Consider the following 22,951-nt stretch of genomic DNA (forward strand, 5'->3'; position numbering starts at 1 on the left):
TTTTTTTTTTTTTTGTAAATATTGTGAGCATATATATTATTTATAGACTCAAATTTTATAAATATTCAGCATCCTTTCATTTGCATTCCAATATCTTATTTGAAAATATAGTTATCTAAATAAATAAATACAATTATTTTTCAAGTTATACAGACCTGTATAATCAACTTTATTTATTGCAAGGCTATTATAGGCCATTGGTACAGTGGTCAAAACATTTGGCTACTAAGCAAAAGATTGGTGGTTCAAACCCACCTGTCTGCTTCTGTAAAGATTCACAGCCTTGAAAACCAGCAGTTCTACTCTTTTCTTATAGGGTCTCTGAGTCAGAATTGAGTCCATGGTAGTGAGTTTGGTTTTCAGCTTAGGTATTAGTTCAGTCCATATATTATATATTTAAACATATGAAAAGTTACTCTTTCTTTGGATAGTAACAAGAAAAAACTTTCTCAGCTATAAATAAAACAGTTATCAAAAAAACCAAACTTACTGCCCTCAAGTCAGGTCCAACTCATAGTGACCCCTCCTTGGGTTTCCGAGGTGGTATCTCTATGGAAGTAGATTGTCCAACCTGCCTTCTGAGGAGTGGCTGGTGAGTTTGAACCACCAGCCTTCTGGTTAGCAGTCAAATGCCTTAGGCATTACACCACCCAGAGCTCCCTAAATAAAACAATTAACATAGAAAATATTCGCCAGTGGTTTACTTTACATAATGCTTTATAAAATGAGTATTTTGTTTTTTAAGGATTTTATTATTTTTTCTTAAATTACTTCCAAGCTATATGATTACCCACCTATGATGAAGTAAAACTCTTGTCTTTCCTCTAGCAAAGTACATAATCCTTATTTTGGTTTCCTCCTCTCTGATGACTAAATTGGAAATTCCTCAAAGCTGTAATTCAAAGCCATAGGTGACCTTAAAGAAATGATTTTTTTATGTGCTACCTTTTATTTTAAGGTAACTTTTCAAATGTGGACCATGCATTCCATTATGTTTAGCTGTCAAGCACGGCCTTCATTTGCATTTCTTCCCACTGCTATAATTTTGAGAACTGGCAGGTGACCAAAGAAGAAAAAATGTGCATCTACCATCTAGAGTGCAATGTAGGCTTTTTTATTATAATTAAGTAGCATAGATATTCATGATTAGATCAAGGTCAGAGGAGCAGAACATCAGAGCCAAGGACTTAAACGTACAAAGAATAGAAAAATTGCTTTCTAAAAGTTTTTTTTGTTTTTTAATCATAATAGCTACAATCTTTAAGTTTGCAATAAAACATTTAAAATAGCTCATCTGTTTTATTTTAAAATGTGCACGCCTGATGTGTTTTCCATGCACATTTGGGCCAGAGCTTGCAGTCTCAGTTGAACTTTTCATTTCTGATTTTTTTTCAACCTCCCATTTCTGCTCCTGGTGCAGAAAAGCAATCTGAAAAATATAATGACAGTGGACTTTTTTTTTTTTTGGACTGGGTCTACATGGCAACCAAAATTATATGTATAGAAGGCATGAGTCTTCTATTAAATATAATAGATGTAATCCAAGATGATTTGATATTTAGATGTAGATATTTTCAATAGTATATCTCTCCTAATATTCAGTAGTAGCCCTATGATTTCACAGGACAACTGTCCTTCCCTTGTGTGAACAGATTACTGTGAAGTTCCTTTCCTTGCCCTCTCTAACTGGCTTATCGGCTCACTCTCTGTTCATCTGATCATTTTAGCTTTACTATTTCCCTGCTTTTCTTTTCTCTTACTTACAGTCCTTACAGTCTAATTGGGAGCTCTGATAGCATAGTGCCTAAGGCACTTGACTGCTAACCAGAAGACCAGCGGTTCCAACCCACCAGCCACTCCTCGGAAGGAAGGTTGGGCAATCTACTTAGTAGTGATACTTCCTTGGAAACCCAAATAGCAACAACAGCAACATGTAGCAAATTATCTGCAACTTCTCAGTCTCCTTGGCTAATTTTTCTCCTCTGATGGTCTCCCAGCTAATGTGAAGCCCTAAAATTTATTTCAGGTTTGCTGTCTCTCTATTCACATTCTCTCTTTACATAATCCCTCTTAGTCCCATGACTTTTAATGTTCAGCAAGTAACCAAAGGCTGGTGGTTTGAACCCACTCAGAGGTGTCTTGGAAAAAAGACCTTCTTCTGCAAGTTCATAGCCAGGAAAACCATACAGAACACAGTTCAACACTAAGACAAATGAAGTCACCATGATCTGAACAGACTCAACAGCAAATACATCGAAAATTTTACGTGGACCTCTCTCCTGACCTTGATACTCAAATATCATACTTCCTATTTGACATTTTGACTTGGTTACTGAATACTTATCTCAAATTTAACCTGGCCAAAACTCAATTCCTGGTTCTCTCAAATGCAAATAGCCTATCTTTTTGTCTTTTCCACTTCAGTACACCACCAACACTTAGTTAAGAAAAAAAAAACAGTAGTCAGTCTCAAGTCTTCTCATTTCTTGAATCCCCTATCCACACCAGAAAACACTATCAATTCTTCTGAAGTAAGTCAATCATAAAAGGACAGATATTATATGATCCCAGATATATGAAATATCTAGAATAGATAGACAAATACAGAGAGAACAAGGTTTATTAGTGGTAACCAGAGTTAAGAGCAAGGGGGGAAGAAAGAATCATTGCTTGGAGGGTACTGGGTATCTCTTAAGAGTGATGGAAAAATTTGGAAATGGGTAGTGGCAATGATTGTACAACATGATGAAAGTACTTAATGCCACTGGATTATAATTGTAAAAGATGTTGAAATGGCAAATGTTTTGTTTTTCCACAAAGAAGAAAAATATGTTGTCTTTAGGTGCCATCAAGTCATCTCCAACTCATGGTGACTCTATGTACAGCTGAACAAAACACTGCCCGGTTTTGTGCCAGCCCCATGATCTTTGCTATACCTGAGCCCATTGTTGCAGCCATCGTGTCAATCCATCTTGTTGCAGGCCTTTCCCTTTTTTGCTGACCCTCCACTTTACCAAGCATGATATCCTTTTCCAGAGAGTGATCCCTTCTTACAACTCGACCAAAGTAGGTGAGACAAAGTCTGGCCATTCAGGCTTCCAAAGAGCATTCCAGATGCACTTCTTCCAGGACAGATTTGTTAATTCTTTTAGCAGTCCATGGTACTTTCAGCATTCTTCACCAACACCACAACTCAAAAGCATCAACTCTTCTTCATTCTTCCTTGTTCATTGTCCAGCTCTTACATGCATATGAAGCTATTGAAAACACTTTGGCCTGTGTCAGGCACATCTTACTTATTCTTCAAGGAGATATCTTTGCTCTTCAGCACTTGAAAGAGGCCTTTCACAGCAGATTTGCCCAATGTGGTATGTCATCTGATATCTTGATTGCTGCTTCCATTGGTGTTGATTGTAGAACCAAGTAATAGGAAGTTTTTGACAACTTCAATTTTTTCTCCGTTTATAATGATGCTGCTTATTGGTCCCATTGTGAAGATTTTTGTTTTCTTTGTATTGAGGTGTAATCCATACTGTAGGCTGTAGTCTTCAATCTTCATCAGTAAGTGCTTCAAGTCATCCTCACTTTCAGCAAGCAAAGTTGTGTTTTCTCCATATCACAAGTTGTTAATGAGTCTTCCTCCAATCGTGATGCCACGTTCCTCTTCATATAGTCTATTTTCTCGGATTATTTGTTTAGCACACAGTTTGAATAAGTATGGTGAAAGGATACAACCCTGACACACTCCCTTCTTGATTTTACACCATGCAGTGTCCCTTTGATCTGTCTGAATGACAGCCTCCTGATCTATGCACAAGTTCCCCATGAGTACAATTAAGTGTTCTGGAATTCTCATTCTTCTCAATGTTACCCATAATTTCCACACAATTTAATGCTTTTGCATGGTCAATAAAACACAGGTAAACATTTTTCTGGTATTCTTTGCTTACAGCCAAGATCCATCTGATATCAGCAATGATATCTCTCACTCCATGTCCTCTTCTGAATTCTGCTGACACCTCTGGAAGTTCTCTGTCAATATACTGTTGCAACCATTTTTGAATTGTTTCAGTAAGATTTTACTTGCATGCGATATTAATGATACTGTTTGATAATTTCCACATGCTGTGGGATCACCTTTCTTTGGAATGGGCACAAATATGGCTTTCTTCCAGTCAGTTGGTCAGGTACCAGTCTTCCAAATTTTTTGGCACAGACAAGTAAGTGCCTCCAGCATGGCATCCGTTTGATGAAACATCTCAATGGGTATTCCATCAGTTCCTAGAGCCTTGTTTTTCACCAATTCCTTCAGTGCAGCTTTGACTTCTTCCTTCAATACCAGTGGTTCTCAATCATATACCACCTCCTGACATGGATGAACAGTAACTAATTCTTTTTGGTACAGTGACTTTGTGTATTCCTTCCATTGCAACTCGAAGCTTAAATTTACTCTTCAGTTCTTTCAGCTTGAGAAATGCTGAGCGTGTTCTTCCCTTTTGGATTTCTAACTCCAGGTCTTTGCACATTTCATTATAATAATTGACCCTGTCTTCTCGAGTTGCTCTTTGAAATCTTCTGTTCAGTTCTTTTATCTTGTCATTTCTCCCATTTGCTTTGGCTACTCTCCATTCAAAGGCAAGTTTCAGAATCTCTTCTGATATCCACTTTGGTCTTTTTTTCCTTTCCTGTCTTTTCAATGACTTTTGCTTTCTTAATGGATGATGTTCTTGATGTCATCCCACAATTCCTCTGGTTTTTGGTCATTAGTGTTCAGTGCATCAAATCTATTCTTTAGATGGTCTCTAAATTCAGGAGGGATATATTCAAGGTCATATTTTGGCTCTAATGGACTCATTTTTTTTTTAATTTTTATTGTGATTTGGGTGAAAGTTCACAAAGCAAATTCATTTTCCATACAGTAGTGCACATGCACTCTCTTGTGGATTTTTTTAATTGTTTTCAGCTTCAACTTGAACTTTGCATATGAATGAGCAATTGATGGTCTGCTCCATAATCAGCTCCTGGCCTTGTTTTGGCTGAAGATATTGAGCTTCTACATCACCTCTTGCCATAGATGTAGTCAGTCTGATTCCTGTGTACTCCATCTGGCAAAGTCCACATATATAGCTGCTGTTTGGGTTATTGAAAAAAGGTATTTACAATGAATGTGTTGTTGGTCCTGCAAAATTCTATCATGTGATGTCCAGTGTTATTTCCATCTCCAAAGCCAAATTTTCCAACTACCAATGATTCTTCTTTGTTTCCAGCTTTTGCATTCCAATCACCAGTGATAATCAGCACACCTTGATTGCATGTTTGGTCAATTTCAGATGGCAGAAGCTAGTAAAAATCTTCAATTTCCTCATCTTTTACTTTGGTGGTTGGTATGTAAATTTGAATAATAATAGTATTAACTGGCCTTCCTTGTAGTCATATGAATTTTATCCTACAACTGACAGCACTGTACTTCAGGATAAATTTTGACACATTTTTTGTGACAATGAATGCCACGCCATTCTTCTTCAATTTGTCATTTCCAGCATAGTAGAGCATATGGCTGGCTCATTTAAAATGACCAAAACCAGCTCACTAATGCCTAGCATATCAATGTTTATGCATTCCATTTCATTTTTGACAACTTCCAATTTTCCTAGATTCATACCTCATACATTCCATGTTCCAATTATTAATGTATGTTTACAGCTGTTTGTTCTCATTTTGAGTCTTGTCACATCAGCAAGGAAGGTCTTGAAAGCTCTACTCTGTCTCTCTCTATATATATATGTAGTACAGATGACATTATGCTTTGGAATTAAAAACATTTTGATTTTTTTTTTAAAAGAAAAAAACCTCACATGTTCTGTTCGTATCTCTCCATTGCTACCACTAGTATAATGAACTCAACATTATCTTGTATAATGAACTCAACATTATCTCTTGCCTCTCTCTCAGCTTCCTCTTTGATTCCCTAAAATTCATTATTTACACAGCAACCAGGGTTCCAGGGTAATATTTTAAGAATATACAACATATTATATCTCTACTCTGCTTAAAACTCCTTGCTGGTTTGCTATAATATTGAGAATAAACTCTGAGCACTTTACCTTGGCCAATAAGGTTTAGTGCTGTGCCTCTCTTAGACTTCATCTCCTCCCAATCTTCTTTTCAACTAACCAAGCTACTGCCTTACTGGCTTTTCTATTCTTGAACCTCTTCCAGCTCATTTCTACCTTATGGTGTGCCTGGCATATGCTCTCTGGGTCTTTTTCTTCTTTCTAGTCATTCAAAGGGAGCTCTGATAGCACAAATCTGATAGCATTCAGCTATTACCCAAAAGATACATTTGAACCCACCAGTCACTCCATGGGAGAAAGATGAGGCAGTCTGCTTCTGTAAAAATTTACAACCTTAGAAATCCTATAAGCAATTCTACTCTATTCTATAGGGTCACTATGAGTGACTCATAGCAGTGAGTTTGTCTACACAGCTTTGGTCATTTTCAGTCATTCAAGCCTCAGTTTAAATGTTATCCTCTTAGGGGGTTTCTTTGCACTCTATACACAGATAGGCTTCTATCATATCAGCCCATTTTGTTTTCATCATAGAACTCATCTAATATTTTCCTGCTTGTTTATTATATCTCTCCACCAGAAAGAAAACTCAGGGCTTTGTAGCTCTCATTCACTGCTATATTCCCATGGCCTAGAACAGATCCTGGCACATAGTAGGTACTAAATAAATTGGATATTTGAATGACTGAATGGTTACATACACTTTGTTTGCCATCAATTATGTACACTTGCTGTACCAGTCCAACTCTGACTGAACCCAAAAAGATTTATGAGAGTATAGATTTTTGAAACTTATTCATACTTATTCATTTCTTGCTTCTTATCTATTTTGTTTTTATTGCTACATATCATTGTACCAGATTCAATTTTATTTGTTTATTTGTTTTTCAAAATGTGTATTCAGTTGAAACTAGTATTTCTCAAATCCTGGTCCAGGGAACAGTGATGTTCTATGAACTGTTTGCTATGGGTCTGCAACAGAATAAATACAAACAGAGAAAACATTTAGAAATGTTTATAGTACATTTATAGTAATTTTATGTCTATTGAATCTAATATTTTATATTTGTTTATTTTATATTTTTCAGATATTTCACTTCTATTATATTTCATAATGTATTGATTGGGAGAGTTGAGAAATTTTAAAAAGTGGATCCATTAACATCCTTTGAGAAGTACTAATCTAAGCTACCTCTCTCTAGAAATAATGATATCTAATTATTTATTAAAATGGAAAGAATCAATTTATCATGCATTAAGAGAAGATCCAAATTTATCTGGTAAACAAATATTGATGACAACAAGTTTGCAGAAAAGAAATAGTAAATTGAAAACATATTATACTCAATACAAGCACCTATACTTGAAAATTTTCAGGAAATTGGGAAAAAAATGCCTTTGAAAATAGCCCTTCATCATACAAATAGAGCTGTTAATAATAAGTACTATTTGAAAACATAAATCTCATAATAATCCTACACAGCATTGTTTTGCAAGGGTTGAACAGAGAGCAGATTGATAAGAAACACAGAGACCAAATTATAAGAAAATGTTAGGAAGTTAAACCTCATAGTCCAGGCCTGCTTAAATTCAGTCTCTAGCGTGCTCATCAACACATTCTCAGATCTCATCTTACTAAAACCTTAAGTAAACTAATTGAAATAGCTAGGAAAGTCTCATACTAGAGCAGTTCTTTCTACAGTAATAGAGATGTCCCTATTACTTGTTTCTTAAGAGACACAGCCTTGGTCACTCACAGGGGCTTCTGTCCCCTTGGCCTTACCAATCCCTGGGCTTTTCATCTATGTCTGTCTACCTAAGGAGAGGCAATGGTGACTATAGATATGAGCCCATCTCCCTTCAGCAATTATCCCGAGATCCTTCCACATGACCTGAACGCACTTCACAGAGGCCGCCAAAGAGACACTGATGTAATCATTCTTGGTCACTACCAATTTGGGCTGGATTTGATTCAGTGACTTAGAGGTGAAAGGCTCCATATTCAATTACCAGGTTTCCAGCTTCCTCAATTAATCAAAGACTGACATAATAGGTCTATTACAATGTTAAAGAAAAGATCAGATCAGATCAATATAACTACTCTATGACCATAAAAAGAAATGTTAAGAAATAGTCTTTATTTAAATACAACAACTAATAATCTATGGCATTTAAATGAGTCTAGTTAGAATGCATTTCATTCTCAATTTTACAATGGAAAATTCAAAAACTATCAAAATGATGATCAGACTACACTTTGAGTTTCTATAGCAGCTCTCTTTGGAGACACTCAAATCTTTTTGCATTTATTATACTATTCATTCTTCAACCATGGTTTGGTATCTATGCAATCTGTGGAAGGATTTATCTGGTCAAACAGAGTGCTATAAAAAATTGTAAGAATCATGATGGTACAGCTGATCTGCTAACTAAACAGGGGTCTTCTATGTGTCATTATATCAGGAAGTCCTAATGGAGTCAAAGAAAAGGTAGAATCTGAAAGATCATAGAAGAAGCAATAATGAGGTTGCAAATCACTAGGAGTAAGTGACTGCTAACATCTGAAGCAATAAAATGTTTCTGATATTAAAGCAACAGCCATATAAACCTAGAGGAAACTACTGAAAAAGTCAAAAGCCAACTAATCCAATCTGAACTTTTAGTGACACTATCAACATGTATAAAGTCACTTGAAGAGTTCAAAGTTTAACCTTATGTCTGAAATCTGAGGATAAAGTCAAAGCAGAGAATACATTTCCTTTCATCTTCATGTCAAAATAAGAAACCACCCTCTACCTGCCAAGTAAAGTGAAGATTATTTATACAATGATTTATATTTTTTTAAAAATGGTACTAGTTCTTTGTGTTAAGGATGTAAAAGAAAGTTCAGGCTGTTTTATTCATTAATGAGTTAAAGTTCGAGACTTCTGAGAGATTCTGAAATCCTTTACTTTAGTGTTTTATTTTGTCACCTTTGTTCCCATTTTAATATGTTCCCATTGATCTTACCTTTTTCATTTTTATGTCAGCTGTCAGACAACATTTTGAGCTGGTCACCAGGATGCCAGAACACTTGTCAGAAGCATGTTCCTTTGAATTCAACCCCTTGGATACTAAAACCTTCTCAGTCATTTTACTGTCCTTCATCATAACAATTGTCATCTCTCTGATTTGGCATCTTGGAAAATTGAAGAACAATTCTTTTACTAATACATAATATCTCCAATTATTTGCAGGTTGCTCCCTCCTGACAACTTTTGGAGTGTTTGTTAATGCACTGAAAATGTGCTGCCTGCGATATTACCATCTTGGCAGAGATGTGACAAGCTGGTTAGACCATGCCAAGGAAAAAAATGGTGGCTGCTACAGTGAGTTCCATGTGGAAGGTGCAAAATTTTTCCTCACGCTTTTCCCTCTCTTCATTTTTCAGCTCCTATACAGAATGTGCATTATGCAGGTAAGGAAAGCAATTAATATTATGCCAACAAAAATAAGGTGGTTGCATGTCAATATTACAAGTAAACAGTTATTGTCCAACAAACCCTTCACATACATCCTTGGGTATCATTGCACAAATAGTTATAGCCATTGTTGTTGTTAGGAACTGAGTTGATTTTCAATTTATAGTGACCCCATGTGACAAATTAAGCTGCCCCATGGAGTTTTCTAGGCTGTACATTTTACGGGAGCATATTGCCAGGTATTTTTCTCATGCAAGTAGGCTCCAATCTCAAGAGTGAAGCTAGGTCAGGCAGAGGTGTATGTGAGAAGAATCTGGGCCTGTGTTGTTGATCTCCCATAGCACTAAAATTGTTTGTCAGTAGGTGCACAAGACAGACAATACTTCAGAGTGCATAGTCATGAGGCTCAGGAGTAGCGCACAAAAACATCAAATCTATAAGCAATTACAAAACCTCCCTTTAGCCAAAGGTTTGTCCTCCTCCTTCATTAAACCTTTAAAAAGTGGTGCTAACAAGTAGCTAAATTGACTGATTTGAGTACCACCTCCACTGTACTCTTAAGTAGAACTACTAATGAGCAAGTGATTCTCTTCCCACCCACTCTATTAGTTCTTCAGTGAATCAGTAACTATGCTGTAGAGAAAGCACAGGAAAAGCACTCATCTAAAGTACTTCTTATAAGTATATATGAAATATGTATGATTGTTGAAAAATAATGTGCTTATGGTCAAAGACTAACTTATTTATGAAGAAAAATAAAGGATTATAAAAGTCTTTGAATAAATTTGAGACTCTCCATTCCTAAATCCCAATTTAGAATTTAGAAGGCCAAATGAGTAAGTTATATTCATGAATCATAGGATAACAGAGCTAAAAAGAAACTTAAAGATTAACTTACACAACTACCTCACTTTTTTTAAAAGAACCTGAGACTCAGAAAAATTAAATGAATATTTTGGGGAGTAGACATCTACCCTCTGATTCTCAGTACAGTGCTCACTTTTCTACACCACTACTCATTTGATCAAATCCAGCCCACTGCCTGCTTGTGGATGGTCTGTAAGCTAAGACTGTTTTACATTTTTATGTGGTTGAAAAAAAAATCAGAAGAATATATTGTATGAAATTATATGAAATTTAAACCTCAGTGTCCATAAATAAAGTTTTATTGGAACAATGACACGCTCATTTGCCTGTCTTATCTATAGCTGATTACATGCAACAACAGCAGAATTGAATAGTTACAACAGAGATCATATGTTGAAATATTTAATATCTAGCACTTTACAGAAGGTTGCCAACCACCGGTCTAGCCACTGCATGAAAGCTAGTCTGATTTAGAAGATTCACCTCCATCCTGACTCCACAATAATAGATGGCACAAAAAAAACACAGAATACAACAGATAGATTACCCATATATATGATCTTCAATGTCATAAAAACATCTTAGAATGGGGAAATTAATGAGAACAAAATTCGTAAGTAGCCCATACCTAGACTCAAACGCACTGTGCAAAGAGCACCAACTATTGATTCCTAATCTTCATAATGTAGTGACAGCTGAGACTTCCTTTGATTGAATTTGAGCCTTTTCCACAAACTGTTGTATATATATTGTTTATTTGATATAAATTCAGATAAATTTTGATAATTCTTTTTTAGGTGTTTCACCAAATCTAGATGCCCAGTTTATTTCAGAGAATAAAAACTCATCTGGTAGCCAAGTGCGTAAGGCATTTGACTGCTAACAAGAAGGCTGGTGGTTCAAACCCACCAGCCACTCCTTAAAAGGAAGACTGGGCAATCTACTTCTATAGAGGTACAGCCTCAAAAACTGAGGCGGGGTCACTATGAGTTGGAAACGACTTGACGGCAGTGAGAGTTTGGCGATTATGTCTCATAACTCTAAAGGATGACTTCACAGTATCTAATTTAGTCCTCACCACAAGCCTACAAAGTCTGATATTATTATCTTACCTCTGAGGCTCAGAGACAATAAGTAACTTGCCAATGGTTACTCTGCTGGTATATGGTGATCACCTTCCCAGTATATGGTATCAACTCAAGCCTGGTATGAATGCCTTTGCTTTGCTATTATCTGCAATGCTTCTTTCATGGCTGGGTTAAAAAAAAATCCCTAATAGAGGCTATATAAGTTCACGTATCATATATGTACAGTAATTTTATGCTAGAAACTTCAAAGAAAATAACTAGACTGTACCTCTCTAGGGAGTCAGAGGAAACTTCCATTGGGATAGGCTCGAATTAGATTTTTGCCCTAGATGAAGTAATCAGCAGTACAAAGGCGATCAAACTACCAAGAATAAAACATCATAGGATTCCATATTTTAAATTTAGTAGCCATTATTGACCTTCAGTTCCAAGACATACATTTAAAATATGTTGATATTAAGGTTGATGATGTTGCCATTTGTCATTGCTGGCCGCTCAAAGGTGAAAATGAATCTCTATTGACAGCAATTATTTCTGAATACTCAGAGGCTTGTATGAAATAAAATTATTTAAAATTTTAAAAGGGGATGATTTCAGAACTTGAGGCAGAAGCAGAAATGATTTCAAGCTTTCAAGACATTGGAGTCTTTTCTTAGACTAGGCAATATATTAATATTGCTTCACTAAAGATTAATAGTACATTTGCCACATTATTAAGTTAACAGGTTTCTGTGTCTGTGATTCATACCGATAATAACTTTATTCCCATTAACAATAATTCTCATTTGAAATCAGTTAACAGAAACTTTCAAGTAGTGCTGAGAGGCTTTCAGCCTTAGAGTAGTTCTGTTGCCAGCATTTAAAAAAAAAAAAAAAATCGTTTTCCTGATTGCGAGATATGTGCTTATTAATTTTTATTGAACAAGGGCAGAATTAGCTAATGTTCTCTTCATTCTTGCCATCTGTACCCAACCAAAACAATCATTGTTTACTATCGTAAGGGTAAAATAATGATTCGAAGATAAGTTATTACCAGGACCGGTTCTATAGGAAGAAAGAATCTCAGTGAAAAAGTGGTCCATTTCTGCTTTTAAGCAGGTAACATAGCATTAGCCTCATTTTACAAATGGTGGGCTTGGTAACAGCTGAACTGCTGCCATGACTCTGATTCTCCTTATTCTCTCACATATTACAATTTGTTATAGTAGAAGGAGTTAGTGAAGGTTTTAAATGAGAGGTCATCATCTGGATGCTTGAGCAGGGATGCTCTCCTGGGATGGTGGTGAGGCAAGAATCCTAATGAGTTCATACACTGTAAGAAAAATAGTTTGGAGAATCCTTTTATGAAGGAGAAGACAAAGTTTGACTGTCTCCTTTCCACTTAGTAACTTTGTGTGCCACTGGGATTAAGGAAATGTTACATGCTGCTATGCTAATGATGATGATGAGATGACTATAACAAAGTTTCTGAACTAAAGCAGTGAGGGCATGCTCTCTTTCTTGTGACACTGTGTCTTAGTCCTGATTATATTATAACCTAAAAGGGGCTTTGTTGTTGTTGTTGTTATGTGCCGTCGAGTCGGCCCCGACTCATAGCGACCCCTCCTTGGGTTTCCGAGGCAGTATCACTACGGAAGTAGGATTGCCCAACCTTCCTTCCGAGGAGTGGCTGGTGGGTTTGAACCGCCAGCCGTCTGGTTAGCAGGCAAGTGTCTTAGCCACTACGCTACCAGAGCTTGGAACATATAAAGAGGCTTCATGTTAGAGTCAGAGTGTCAGTTAATGTTGGATTTATTTCTAAAAGTGAAGAAACTCTAACAATACATTGAGGGTCTTGGGGGAAGAAATTTTTAAAAAAATATTTATCAGTTATTTGTTCTATAAATCTCTTTTCATGTAGCTCCCTTTGTGGTCTACTTTTGTCAGTTGCCGTCAAATCAGCTCTAACTCATGGGCAACTTCTTATACAACAGAACAAAATTTTGCCTGGTCTTGCAACCATCTTCAAAGACATTAGTATGCTAATGTCTTCTGTTTCAGTCACTGTATTTTGAGTGCTTTCCAACCTAGGGGTTCAGCTTACAGCATTACATCAGACAATATTCTGTTGTGACCCATAAGGTTCTCATTGACTAATTTTCAAAAGTAGATCACAAGTCCTTTCTTCCTGGTCAGTGTTATTCTGGAAGCCCCATAGAAGTATGTCCATCATGGGTGACCCTGCTAGTGTTTGAAATGCCAGTGGCACAGCTTCCAACATCATGGCAATATGCAAGGCACCACAGAACAACAGACTGACAGATGGGTGGTGTTGTTAGGTGCCATCGAGTCAGTTTTTACTCATAACAACCCCATGTACAACAGAATGAAACACTGCCCAGTCCTGTGCCATCCTCACATTCATTGCTATAGTTGAACCCATTGTTGCAGCCACTGAGTGAATCCATCTCCTTGCAGGTCTTCCTCTTTTTCACTAACTCTCCACTTCACCAAGCATGATGTCCTTCTCTAGGGACTCGTCCCCCCAGGTAACATGACCAAAGTATGAGGAACAAACTCTCACTATGCTCCCTGCTAAGGAGCATTCTGGCTGTACTTCTTCCAAAATAGATTTGTTCATTCTCCTGGCAGCCCATGTTACATTCAATATTCTTCACTAATACCATAATTTAAATGTAACAGTTCTCCTTTGGTCTTCCTTATTCATTGTTCAGATTTCACCTGTATACAAAGGCATTGAAAACTCCATTACTTGGGTCAGGCACACCTTAATCTTCAAAGTGATATCTTACCTTTTTAACACTTTGAAGAGGTCTTTTGCAGCAGATTTGCCCAATGCGATAGGTCATTTGATTTCTTGACTGCTGCTTCCATGGATTTTGATTGTAAATTCAAGTAAAATGAAATTGACAACTTCAATTTTTTTTCCATTTATCATGATGTTGCTAATTGGTCCAGTTGTAAGTATTTTTGTTTTCTTTATGTTGAGGTATAATCCATACTGAAGCTGTAGTTTTTGATTTTCATCAGTAAGTGCTTTAAGTCCTCTTCACTTTCAGCAACCAAGGTTGTGTCATCTGCATATCACAGGTTGTTAATGAGTCTTCTTCTGATCCTGATACCATGTTCTCCTTCATATAGTCCAGCTTCTTGGACCTTTTCCTCAGCATACAGATTGAATAAATATGGTGAAAGGATACAACCCTGATACACACATTTCCTAATTTTAAACCGTGCAGAATCCCCTTGTTTGATCCACTGCCTCTTGGTCTATATGCAAGTTATACCTCATGAGCACAACTCTGGAATTCCCATTCTTCACAATGTTATTCATAATTTGCTATGAGCCGTACATAATTTGTATACTCAATAAAATACAGGTAAACATCTTTTGGTATTCTCTGCTTTCAGCCAAAATGCTTCTGACATCAACAATAATATCCCTTGTTCCATGTCATCTTCTGATCTGGCCTTCATTTCTGGCAGTTTCCTGTCAATGTACTGCTGCAACCATTTTTTAACTATTTTTCTCAAAATCGTCCACTAAACCAAAAAAAAATCAAACTCACTGCCATCAAGTCAATCCCAACTCATAACGACCCCTCCTTGGGTTTCTGAGGTGGCATCTCTATGGAAGTAGATTGCTCAATCTTCCTTCCAAAGAGTGGCTAGTGGGTTTGAACCACCAGCTTTCTGGTTAGCAGTCAAATGTTTTAGGCTTTATGCCACCAGAGCTTGAAAATGGTCCATTAGTACCACAGAATTAGTTTAAAAGGAGATCACAGACCCAAGAATGTTTTTTCTCTCTCTCATTATTTTTCTCCCCCATATTACTTGACTCACATTAGAAATGGGACAGTTCAAGGAGGCCACAAAGACACATTACAACAAGCAATGTGTTCTCCTCACTGAACCCATGTTCTTAGGGAAAAAAGGGATTCTAATCTTTTTGCCACTGAAGTAGATACTGTTTGAAGGATCTGTTCTAGCCAAAAACCTTTTCTTCTTCTTCTTCTTCTTTTTTTTTTTTTTTTGGTGCATTTAGCCCAAAACATCCTTAATGCTTTCTACTGGTTTTGACTGTATTGTTCATGAAAAAATCTGTTTGTTTATATAAGAAGCTTAAGTTACTTGCTTTCTTAAGTGTCATCCTAAACATAAAATTTGGGCCACCTTTACTTTCTATAGGAACAGTTAGAAGATAGGCTACAGGACCAAAAAAAAAAAAAAAATCCCTCCATGGTATTGCCAACAGACTAACAGAACTCTTAATGCTACAGATAAAGAGATTTTATCAGCTCAGATGTGGGACTTGAAAAGCTAGGAAGCATCTAGCTCATCAGTCACAGATCCAAGCATCAGGCAAGGTGTCTGTCACAGGAGGCTTTCTCTAATGTTAAACCACTGTCTTAATGAATGGCTGCTTTTCCTCTCAAATACAGATTCCTTCAGGGTATTATCTGCAGACCATGAATTCCAACCTGAATTTGAATGGATTTCTTCTGCCAGTTGCAGTAATGAATGTAATCAGCATCCTACCATTGTTAATCCTGGCGCCTTTTGTGGAGTATTTCAACACCTGCCTATTTCCCACTAAGAGAGATGGACCATTTCTGTTGGCATGCATTAGTAAGTACAGTTTAGCATCCCAGGTGAATTGTTTACAATTTTTTAAAAATACTCTGCTAAGTTCTAATATACTGAGTAGTCAAGAGTTCAGATAATTTGGAAGAAGGTGAGTTTGTGAGTGATATCTCCAGCTCCCCAAACCTCTACCCAGACATCTGTGTCCTATATTCTTCCCATCCTTTTACACCTCCTCCGAAAACACATCTGATAGAGAAGGTGAAATGTTAACACTCATCTTCAGGTAAAGCAGGCCTTACTCCAAAGCCAATGCTGAATATTTATTTATTTAAATTTTAAGAGCTTGTTTCACATTCAACATTATGTGTACATTTAGTTTCATTCCCCATTTACCATGTTCAACCCTAACCCATTCTCCTCCCCTCCCTACCCTGTAACCCTCCCCCTGTGCCCCTCATATTTATGCACTCCAGTTTGTCCTGCATTTCCTCAACTTGGTCCTCTGGTGTCCCGTGGTCTATTGCTCTAAGGGATGTATTACTACTATACAGTATGTGGGTGCATCATCCTGAGTTGAGTGGTCTGCATGTACATCTTGTTAACTATTGGGCTGAGAGCCAGCCCCTGGAGGTGCATTTTATTCCACGTGCAGAATGTATTCCAGGGCCATAGTATTGGGGTCTCACCAGATTTCATCTGACCAGTAATTCTAGTCATTATTGAGTTTTTGGATTTTGTTCCATGTTTTCCCTCCCATTCTGCCCAGGATCTCCAGATTTGATCCTTTCCTGAGTGGTTGGCATTGGTAGCTGGGCACCATCTAGTTCTTCTGGTCTCGAGGGCCATCGTGTCCTATGGCTGATTGCTTCTAAATGGCCTTGGTTTTTTTTGTTTTGTTTTGTTTTTTGCGTTCTTCTTTGCTTCAAATGCTAGGGGACAGTTGGCTGCATCTTAGATGGCCACTTGAAAGCTTTTAAGGCCTCAGTTGCTACTCACCAATGCAGGATGTGGAGCAAGGCTTTTATGTATTTTGTTGTGCCAATTGAGTCTGGTGTCCCCCAGTACTATGGTCCTGAGATGGTAGCTCTATTGAATCTCTCTCACATAGTGTCTGGTTATCTGTGAGGGATTACTCTGTGTCTTTCTTCTATTGTTTCTATAAGGACTACAGGTGTTTTGTGTCTGTACAAGATTAGCCACAGCTGAATCTATCCTTGGTCTAGAGTATACTTCTGTTCATTGACCCCGGTCTGATCATCTCAGGTGTTTATGTGTTTATCTGTAGCCTAGTATTTGGTGTTAATGGCAATGCAGTATTGTGGACACATTGGTTGGTATTAGCATTTGTTGTCTATCTCTTATGTGCACAATTCGGTGTCCTCCCATTTCCCAATGTTATCATGGTGGTCACAGATCCTTCCCATAAATCCCTCCCCTTACGCACATCGTCATGTAGGCCCCAACTAGCCTGAAATTAATCCCTCCCCTTCCTCCCCATTCTGATAACCTACTAAGTGTGTTCCCTTTCCCAAGCAAACCCTTCTCTGTCTTTTTACAGTAATGCACTCCTACAGTACTTGTCTTTCTGCAATTGACTTATTTCACTCAGCATAATGTCCTCCAGGTTCATCCATGTTGTGAGATGATTCACATATCCCTCATTGTTCTTTAATGTACCATAGTATTCCATTGTGTGCATATACTACAATCTGGTTATCCACTCATCTGTTGATGGGCATTTAGGTTGTTTCCATCTCTTTGCTATAATGAATTGTGCTGCGATGAACATAGGTATACATATATCTGTTCATGCGCTATCTCTCACCTCTTTAGTAATGGAATTGCTGGGTCAAATGGTACTTCTATTTTCAGTTTTTTAAGGAAATGCCATACCGTTTGCCACAATGGCTGTACCATTTTACAATCCCACCAGCAGCGTACAAGAGTTCTATTCTCTCTGCAACCTTGCCAGCATTTATTATTTTCTGACCTGTTGAACTTTGCTGTTATTGAACTTTGCTGTTATTGCTGAGATGAGATGATATCTCATTGTTGTTTTGATTTACATCTGTCTAATGATTAATGATTGCGAGCAATTTCTCATGTGTTTGTTGGTTGCCTGTATATTTTCTTTGTTGAAGTGTCTGTTCAAGTCTTTCGCCCATTTGTGAATTGGGTTATTTGTCTTTTTGGTTGAGGTGTTGAAGTTTTCTATAGATTTTGGAGATAAGTCCTTTATCACATATGTCATAGGCAAATAAATATTTTCTCCCAATCTGTAGGTTCTCTTTTTACCCTTTTTATGACGTCTTTCAATGGCTTAAGAATTGAATTTTTAAAAGGACCCAGTCACCTAGGTTCTCTTCTACCTCCTGCACATTCTAGGTTATGCTTGATAGTCTATTATGCCATAAATTAGGGCTTCCAGATTTGCCCCTATTTTATCTTTGGTTTTATAGTTTGGGGTTTTACATTTAAGTCTTTGATCCAGCTTGAGTTTGTTTTTGTGTATGAGGTGAGGTATGGTTTTGTTTAATTTTTCTACAGGTGGATATCCAGTTTTGCCAGCACCATTTGTTAAAGAGGCTGTCTCTTTCCCCATTTAATGGATTTTGGACCTTTGTCAAAGAGCAGTTGTCCATAGATGTTGTTGTTGTTGTTGTTTGCCGTCGAGTCGGCCCCGACTCATAGCGACCCCTCCTTGGGTTTCTGAGGCAGTTATCACTACGGAAGTAGGATTGCCCAACCTTCCTTCCGAGGAGTGGCTGGTGGATTTGAACCGCCAGCCTCCTGGTTAGCAGTCAAGTGCCTTAGGCACTATGCTATCAGAGCTCCCTTGTCCATAGATGGATGGGTCCATATCTGAACTTTTGATTCTGTTCCATTGGTCTATCTGTCTATCAGTGTACCAATACCATGCTGTTTTGACTACTGTGGCAGTATAGTAGTTTTTAAGATCTGGAAGTGTGAGACCTCCCGCTCTGTTTTTCTTCTTGAGAAGTGCTGTGCTTATCCAAGGTCTCTTTCCTTTCCATGTGAAATTAGTAATTATTTTTTCCATGTCCTTAAAAAATTTTGTGGAAATCTGGATTGGGATTGCATTAAATTATAGATTGCTTTAGGTAATGTTGACATTTTCACAATATTCAGTCTACCTATCCATGAACAAGGTAGGTTCTTCCATGTATGTAGTGCCCTTGTTGTCTCTTGTGGCAGTATTTCACAGTTTTCTTTGTAGAGGTCTTTTGTGTCTCTGGTGAGGTTTATTCCTAGATATTTCATCTTTTTAGTAGCTATAGTAAATGGGTTGTTTCCCTTATTTCTTTATCAGAGGACTCTGTTGGTGTAGAAGAATCCAACTGATTTTTGTATGTTGACCTTGTTCCCTACCACTTTGCTGAACCTCCTTATTAGTTCCAGTAGTTTTTGTATTGAGTCTCATGCATTTTCTACATACAGGATCATATCATCTGAAAATAGAGATAGTTTTACTTCCTCTTTGCCAATTTGCATGCCTTTTATTTCTCTTTCTTGCCTTATTGCTCTGGCCAGAACTTCCAATACAATGTTAAATAGAAGTGGTAATAGAGGACATCCCTGTCTGGTTCCCATTCATAAGGGTAATGCCTTGAGTCTTTCACCATAAATAATTATGTTGGCCATTCACTTTGCATATATACTTTTTATTATGTTGAGAAATTTCCCTTCTATCCCTATTTTGCTGAGAGTTCTGAACAGGAATGGATGTTGGATTTTATCAAATGCCTTTTCTGCATCAATTGATATAATCATATGGTTTTTTTTTTTCTTTTGTTTATGTGGTGGATTACGTTTATTGTTTTTCTGATGTTGAACCACCCTTGTAAACCTGGTATGAATCCTACTTGGTCCAGGTGTATTGATTTTTTGATATGTTGTTGGATTCTGTTGGCTAGGATTTTGTTAAAGATTTTTGCATCTATGTTCATGAGGGATATTGGTCGGTAGTTTTCCTTTCTAGTGGTGTCTTTCCCTGGTTTGGGTATTAGTATTATGCTTGCTTCATAAAACGCATTTTGGAGTATTCCATCATTTTCTATGCTCTGCAATAGCTTGAGTTGTAGAGGTGTCAACTCTGAATATTTGATAGAATTCTCCAGAGAAGCCATCAGGGCCAGGGCTTTTCTTTGTGGGAAGCTTGTTTTATGTCCTGCTCAATTTCTTCTTTTGTTATAGGTCTGTTCAAGTATTCTATCTCTGAGTGGAATAGTTTAAGTAGGTCTTGTGATTCTAGAAACTTGTCCATCTCTTCTAGTTTCTCAAATCTGTTTTTCATAATATTCTGTCAGTATCTTTTTTATTTCAGTTGGTTCTGTTGTGAAAACACCATTTTCGTTTACAAATCTTGTGATTTGGATCTTCTCTTTCTTTTCTTTTGTTAGGTCTGTCAATGGTTTATCAATTTTATTAATCTTTTCGAAGAACCAGCTTTTTGTTTTGTTGATTTTCTCTATGTTTTCCTTTTGTTAGTTTGTTTCCTGTTTCATTTATTTTTGCTCTGATCTTTATTATTTCCTTGCTTCTAGATACTGTAGGATTCTTTTGTTGTTCTATTTCTAGTTGGTGGAGTTGATGAGTTAGAGTGTTGATTTTGTTTCTTTCTTCTTTTTTGATGTATACATTTATTGTTTTAAACTGTCTTCTGAGTACTGTTTTCACTGTGTCCCATAGGTTTTGGTATGATGTATCTCCATTCTCATTTGTTTCTAGGAAATTTTTTATCTCAGTTTTTATCTGTTCTATTACTCAGTATTTTTTGAGCAGTAAATTGTTCAGCTTCCATATGTTTGATGCTTTTTTCTTGCTCTTCCTATTATTACTTTCTTATTTTATAGCATTGTAGTCATAAAACACTGAAGGAAAAGAACTACAAAGAAGATGCTTTGTAGTATCTCAATGCTTTTGAATTTATTGAGGCTTGTTTTATGTCCTAACATATGGTCTGTTCTGGAAAAGGATCCATGTGCACTGAAGAAGAATGTGAATAGTGCTTTTGTTGCATGAAATGCTCTGTATTTGTCTATGAGTCGAGATGGTTGATTGTATTGTTGAGTTCTTCTGTATCTTTGTTGAGTTTTTTCCTAGTTGACCTGTCCCTCTTTGAAAGTGGTGTGTTAAAGTCTCCTACTACTATTGTAGAGTTGTCTATTATCCCTTTTAATTCAGTTAATATTTGCTTCACATATTTTGGACCACTTTCATTGGGTGCTTAAATATTTATTATTGTAATGTCTTCTTTGTCAATTGACCCTTTCAGCAGCATATAATGTCCTTCTTTATCTCTTATAGATGTTTTTCACCTTAATGTCTATTTTGTCAGAAATTAATATTTCCACTCCTGCTCTTTTTTGGTTTCCATTGATTTGGTATATATTTTTTTCCATCCCTTAACTCTTAATTTGTTTTTATCTTTGTGTCTAAGGTGGGTCTCTTGTGAGCAGCATATCGATGGGTCTTCTTTTCTTATCCAGTCTGCCACTCACTTTCTCTTGATAAGTGCATTTAGTCCATTCACATTGGGTGCAATTAGTGATAGGTATGAATTGATTGCTCTCATTCTATTGTGTTTTTTGTCGTGTTGTTAGTGTTTCCTTAGTCCATATACTTTTCTGTGCTGAGTTCAGTTTGTTGGCTAATGCTTTCTCCCTTTTCTTCTTTATTGTTTGTTTTGTGTTTATTAAACCCATGTTTTCCTTCCTTCTGGGTTTGCTTATGGGGATTGTTACTTTTCTCTGTGGTTACTTTGGAGTATATTATTGTCTCTACATTTTTAGAACAGTGCATACTGTGAAGACATTGTCCTGTTTGCCTCTCCATTTGGAAGTTTGTACCTAGAAGTTTTATTTCCTCTGATAGGTTAGTTGCTGTTGTTGTGTGCTGATTGACTTCCTTTGTTTTTAGAGTACAATATTTTATAATCTTATTTTGAGTTTCTATTTCTGATTTGGTTTTAATGTTGATGCCACGTATCCTGATTTTTTTGATTTCTGTTGTGGGTTCTCTATTGGAAGAACTTTCTTAAGCATTTCTTGTAGGATTGGTCTGGTTTTTACAAAATCCCTTAATTTCTGTTTGTCTGAGATGGTTTGATTTCACCTTCATATTTGAAGGATCATTTGGCTGGATGTAGGATTCTTGGTTGGAAGTTCTTTTCCTTCAGGGTTTTATATATGCCGTCCCATTGCCTTCTTGCCTGCATGGTTTCTGCTAAGTAGTCAGAGCTCAGTCTAACTGTTTGATTTTTATAAGTAATATTTCTTTTGTCCCAGGAAGCTCTTAAAATATTTTCTTTGTCTTTGGTTTTGGAGAGTTTGATTATAATATGCCTCAGTGTTTTTCTCTTGGGATCTATATTTTGTGGGGTTCTATAAGCTTCTTGGACAAATATCTTTTCTTCTTTCATTATATGGGGGAAGTTTTCTGTTAGCAGGTCTTCCACAATTTTCTCGGTGGTTTCTTTCACCTCTTCTTATTCTGAAATTCCAATGAGTCTTATATGGTTTCTTTTCATGTCATCCCATATAATTCTTAAGTTCTCTTCATTTCTCTTAAATCTTTGTTCTGATTTTTCTTCATACAGGCTGGTGTCCAGGGATTTGTCTTCTAGTTGGGATATGTGTTCTTCAGCCAGTTCTAACCTACTCTTTTGTGCTTCTACTGTGTTGTGTAATTTTGTTATTTTGGTATTCATCTTGTGGATTTCTATCTCCTGTTTTTGTGTGAGTTCTGATTGTGCATTAATCTTATTATTTTTTTCTTGCATGATTTTCCCGAGTTCTTCCAGGGAACTGTCTGTGTTCTCCTTGTTTCATTTGGGGTTTCCTTAGGCTTTTGTAAA

The 22,951-nt window shown here is 36.8% G+C and overlaps 1 protein-coding gene across 1 annotated transcript in view; it reads left to right on the plus strand.

Moving 5' to 3' along the window:
• Positions 1–22,951, plus strand: part of SLC15A5 (solute carrier family 15 member 5) — a 130,936-nt gene that overhangs the window by 28,336 nt on the left and 79,649 nt on the right. The window contains exons 4-5 of the mRNA XM_007944451.1: positions 9,308–9,528; positions 15,930–16,116. Coding sequence (XP_007942642.1) covers positions 9,308–9,528; positions 15,930–16,116 — 408 coding nt within the window. The remainder of the gene's footprint in view (positions 1–9,307; positions 9,529–15,929; positions 16,117–22,951) is intronic.

Source organism: Orycteropus afer, unplaced genomic scaffold (assembly GCF_000298275.1).
Source record: "Orycteropus afer afer isolate SDZICR_OR568_19922 unplaced genomic scaffold, OryAfe1.0 scaffold00126, whole genome shotgun sequence".
Taxonomy (NCBI): domain Eukaryota; kingdom Metazoa; phylum Chordata; class Mammalia; order Tubulidentata; family Orycteropodidae; genus Orycteropus; species Orycteropus afer.